This window comes from Populus nigra, chromosome 3 (genome assembly GCF_951802175.1).
Source record: "Populus nigra chromosome 3, ddPopNigr1.1, whole genome shotgun sequence".
Taxonomy (NCBI): domain Eukaryota; kingdom Viridiplantae; phylum Streptophyta; class Magnoliopsida; order Malpighiales; family Salicaceae; genus Populus; species Populus nigra.
This window is the reverse complement of record NC_084854.1, coordinates 5318437-5323531: the sequence shown is the minus strand read 5'-3', so window position 1 is coordinate 5323531 and position 5095 is coordinate 5318437. Positions and strand designations below refer to the sequence as shown.

The window sequence follows — 5095 nt, the reverse complement described above, 5'->3', positions numbered from 1 at the left end:
TTTTAAAATATATTTTTTTGTTGGAGATGTATTAAGATAATAGTTTTTATTTTTAAAAAATTTACTAACAATATCATAACAACAAAATAATAAAAAAAATTATTTAAAAAAAAACACGAACACATAAATAAACGCAAGGGGACTATAATGGATGCTCCTAAATCAAACAAAAGAAAGGTGGTAACTAACCCAAATGGTCCCTACTCCATATATAATATAAATTCAAAACTGGCATATCGCGTTAGTCTTTTTCTTCCCCTCCTCTCCAGGCCAGGGTTTTCCTTTCGCTTCCTTTTCCTCTCCTTTTATCATCAGGGTTTTTAGCTTGAAAGAAGAAAAAAAATGGAGTCCATTGCTAAACCCCTTAATCTCTCTCTCAACCCCCACCGTCCATCATTTCCAAACCCCATCGTTTCGCTCTCCTTCAAAACCCCACCTCCCTCATCATCACCCTTCAAACTCTCCACCTCAATTAGAGCCTCATCCTCCTCCCGCATCACCCCATTCAATCAATCCCTCACCACCATCATCAAAACGACTTCCATCACTCTCACCGCCGCTGCCGTATTATTCTTCACGCGCTTCAACTCCAAACCCGCAATCGCCTCCCCGGTCGCCGCGTCTTCATCCACTGCAGACCCCACAAAAGAATCATCCAAAGAAAATGTTTCGTTTGAAGAACAAGAAAGAGCTCTTCAAGATCATCTGGCCCAAAACCCCAGTGATGTCGAAGCTTTACGGTCTCTCATGGAGGTGAGGATCAAATCAAAGAAACTTCAAGAGGCAATTGAAGTTGTTGACCGATTAATCGAGCTGGAACCAAATGAAGATGAATGGCCATTGTTGAAATCGCAAATTTACACTTACAGTGGAGATTTTGAGTCTGCTAAAGATGGGTTTGAAGCAGTTTTGCAAAACGACCCACTTCGGGTCGAGGCTTATCATGGTCTTGTAATGGCGAATTCGGAATCCGGTGGTTCGTTGGAAGTCGTGTTGAAAAGAATTGAGAGTGCAATGAATAAATGTAAGAAAGAAAAGAAGAACTCGGATTTGAGGGATTTTAAGTTATTGATTGCGCAAGTTAGAGTAATGGAGGAGAAGTATTTTGATGCGTTGAAGGTTTATGAGGAGTTGGTGAAAGAGGAACCGAGGGATTTTAGGCCGTATTTGTGTCAAGGGATGATTTATACTTTATTGAGGAAGAAAGATGAAGCAGAAAAGAAGTTTGAGCAGTTTAAAAAGCTTGTTCCGAGGAATCATCCTTATAGGGAGTATTTGGTTGAAAGTATGTTTGCTACTAACTTCTTTTCGGAGAAGGTAGAGAGATAGAGGAGTTGAGGGGTGTGGCAGAATGCATTGAGGTTAAGGGTAATAACAAGGTTGCAACTTTTTCCTTTTTTCTTGTGTTGTTATTTTGATTTTCGTTTTCGTTTCGATAAATGCCTTGGATAGAAGTTAGTTAGTGGTTTAATTTCCATGCTGGTTAGAGGAAGTGTTCGTGAAGGACTATCAGTCTCTCTATTTTTCTAGTTAGAAATGAAAACGGTAATGGATGTGCTAGTTATTCGGGGGAGAATTTTTTATTTATTTATTTGTTATGGTATTGCATATATTTATGGCTCTGGTAAAGTTGCATCTACTTAGAGCTCAAATGATTATTGCATGGAGATAGAAGTCTTTAGCTATATCTTATAAGCAAGTTTCTTGGGGGGAATGCGTGATTCTGAATTTGTGGCCTTGTAGAACTGACCATTGTTCGGTTGAAATTTTATCGTCTAACTTGTTGAGTCCTGGTATTGACCGCTAATGTTGTTGTATGTCCTGCTAAGGCTATGAATTTGCAAAATCATTTAGTTCTCTTCTACTTGGTTGGGAAGGAGGGTAAAATACTCCATGTTGTGTGCATTTTGAACTTCATTGGCTTCATTAGCAAGACTAAGGTGCCCATTCACCCTTGTACTGGGTGACCCAATTAAGCGTTCCTGGATGCTAGTTTTTATTTTATCTGAACCCGAGTGCTTCCAACACTCAGAACAATAGCCATGTTAATCATCAGAAACCAGCTTCGCATTTCACTTTGGTTGATTTTCTGCATGATCGTGAAGTGCTAAATTCATCCATGTGACCTATTATTCCTAGTTATCCCTTAGCCAAACCTGAAAGAAAAAAACTTCATAATTATGACATGACATTCGCTTCTAAACTTGCCAAGTAGAAGAAAGTGAATGCAAATGCTATTCCTCATGATAAAGATTCTAGAATACAACCATGTTGGCCTTGTTGCTTTTCTTTTCCTCCGCCCCAGTAAATCCTAGTCATGCTATTGTCAACGAATATTAAGGTACTCTTTGGTGAGAATGTGAAGTGGACTCCAACACCTTTTCTGCTCTTTCTGGATGAGTACTTTGGGTGAGCTAGTGTCTGTTAGCTCCACATAACAATTCTTAATCGCTAATTCAGAAGTCTGTTAGCCCTTGTGATGCTTTGGAAATGGGCATCAAAAGCGCTATTTAAGAGATGTGGTGAATATCTCGCATCACAGGCTATAGTTTGCTTGCAGGCTATTTATTGTCTTTAAATTATTCTTCACAAAGATGTGTGCTATTTTAGTTTCACTCTGTAACTTGTTAATTAGGACTGAAAAAGCCATTTCTTGAATACAAAAGTTGGCCTCGGGAGGAATTTATAGATGGCGTTGTGCCATGTGCATCTTCTTTGATTGTTGAAAATGCATGTAAGGCTTATACTAAGGTGTTGAAGAGATCCACCATCTCTGCAAGTGCTTTGCATGACGAGGCCGAGTGGGTTCAACTTTGTACCAGATAGGAGGCAAATGCTGGAGTTTGCATTATGGTGTCTTTACTGTAATTTGGCAAATTTGGGGTGATCAGGCTTGGCCATGACGGTTCATACTTGTGTTTTTTACCATATATTTTCTCATTGAAATTTCAGATTATTACAGGTATCATTTAGCGAGAATATTTTAGCTGGTTAAACTCAAGCTAAAATGTCATGTTAATCCAATGATTGTAGAGAATATGTGACCGTAAAGAATTCAGGTTTGGAGCCTGTGATTCGGCTCCAGTCCCATGTGCTACTGCCTTTTTGGACGGTTGAATTGGTAGTCTTTAAGCTTGTGCTGTTAATGGCTAGTTGTCGTTATGAAATCTTTATGCAGTGTAAGATTATGATTTAATATCCTTTAATTTTGCTTGTCTATTTAACTCATACCAAATGATTCACAAGTAACTCAACTTTTCTGTAGCAGTGCGTTGTCATGTTAGATTCTATTCCTTGCGTGCATAAAATTCTGTACAAAACAGAGGATTTACTTCTCGTTGCGCCTTCCTGTGCAGAGAGGCTGTGGAATATGAAGTGAAGTTTTGATTTTCACACGTGATTTATCTCCCGGTCCATATAGGGAATATTTGATGAATAACATGCTTGCAACTAAGTTCTTTTCGGAGAAAGTAGAGGCAAGAAATTCACTCCTGTAGTTTAGAGTCATCGTTGAATGAATTGAGGCTAAGGGTCGCAACAATGTTGTAATTCTTTTTGTCTTCTATTTTGGGTTTTCGTGGTATGGTTTCGGTAAATCCCTTGGATAGAAGTTCTAATGATCTTGTGAGTGTCATGGTAGTCGGAGAGTTTCAAGGGGTGACCGTGTCTCTGAGTTCTTCTAGTTCCATGTGGGAATGGTACTGGATATGTCTACATGACATTGGACCTGCCAACAAGAAGAAAATGAAAACATTGTATATCACTCTGCAAATGTAGGGTATGCTTTATTGAAAATCCTCACTGCCTAGCATTGCCGATACTTTCCACCCATGCTGACTTTAAAGTTTTCAGCATTTTATTATTGTGGAACTCTTCGCAGTGCAGACTAAATATTGAGCAATCATCTACATGGTTTAAGAATTGTTTATCTCGGCTGCAGTAGGATTGAGGATTGTTAGACACTCGATCAACTTGCTATTAACTCGGGATGTTGAATGAAACTGGAATATGTGATTCATTTTGACCAACTCTCAATTATCTTGCATTATGTATGTTAGAATTTTGTGCATCGCTTTATTTTCAGCATGTTTCTTCGTTTTTCTGGTGGAGTTTTGGCCAAGTCCTAAAGCTTTTCTGTAGCATCATATTTTGCTGGTAGGTGCTTACTGGGTGACATTTTGAATTATCTGTTTTTGACATGAGAGCATGTTTCGGGAAATTTCTCATCACGTAACGCCGCCCCTGCTTGTATTTATGGCTTTGGTGTTGAGCATCTAGTTAAAGCTCGAGTGGAAATTGAAGACTTTCATTAATCCCTGTAATATAGGATAGAACAGTCGACTATGGTGGCCTTGTTATTTATCTTCCCCCCCCCCCCCCCCCCGGGAATCATAGCGGTGCTATTAAAGATTGAACTCCACCGTGCTGAGAATCCAGAGTGAATTCCAATTTCCTTAACTTTCTGCATTCTTTCTGGATGAGGATTTGGGTGAGCTAGTGTTTGTTAGCTTAGCATAGCAATTGTTACTTGTTATTCCCAATACTCTGTCTTCGTAGTTTTGGCCACCGGTTGCTGCAAGTGCTTTTTGCCTTTTGGGAGATGCCATAAATACGTTGCATATGAGAGACTCATCTATCATAAATCCGTTAGCGTTTCTACGCCTGGAAGCATTACATTTTAGCCCCGTTTGCAACACTTTAGAAATAAATTGTGAAATTTTAAAAAAAAATTATTAAATTATTTTATTTTTTAGATCGTTTTGCATGCTGAAAATAATTTTAAAAAAATAAAATATATATATTATTTTAACATATTTTTAAGTAAAAAATATTTTTAAAAGCAACTTTAATGACACTTTCAAATAAATAAAAATTTATGTACACAATTAAATTGTGCAATAAAACTTTAAAGGCCATTTCTACAGAATGAAGTTAGCACTAGCATGAACCTTTAAGATGTCATTGTGGCAATGTCCATCTCCTTGGATTGTTGATATTGCAGCTGGAGGCCATATAGGGTTGTCAAAAGCATTTCTGCAAAGTCTTCGACTCGGCCTTGGTCTATCTGTCTGCAGGCTGAGATTTTCTGGACACC

At 38.3% G+C, this 5095-nt stretch overlaps 1 protein-coding gene across 1 annotated transcript; it reads left to right on the top strand.

Moving 5' to 3' along the window:
- The first annotated feature begins 234 nt into the window (after positions 1-234).
- On the top strand, positions 235-1564 carry LOC133688062 (protein SLOW GREEN 1, chloroplastic-like). Its single transcript, XM_062107450.1, has one exon. The coding sequence runs from the start codon at positions 343-345 to the stop codon at positions 1327-1329; it is 987 nt and encodes a 328-aa protein (XP_061963434.1). The 5' UTR covers positions 235-342; the 3' UTR covers positions 1330-1564.
- Positions 1565-5095: the final 3531 nt, after the last annotated feature.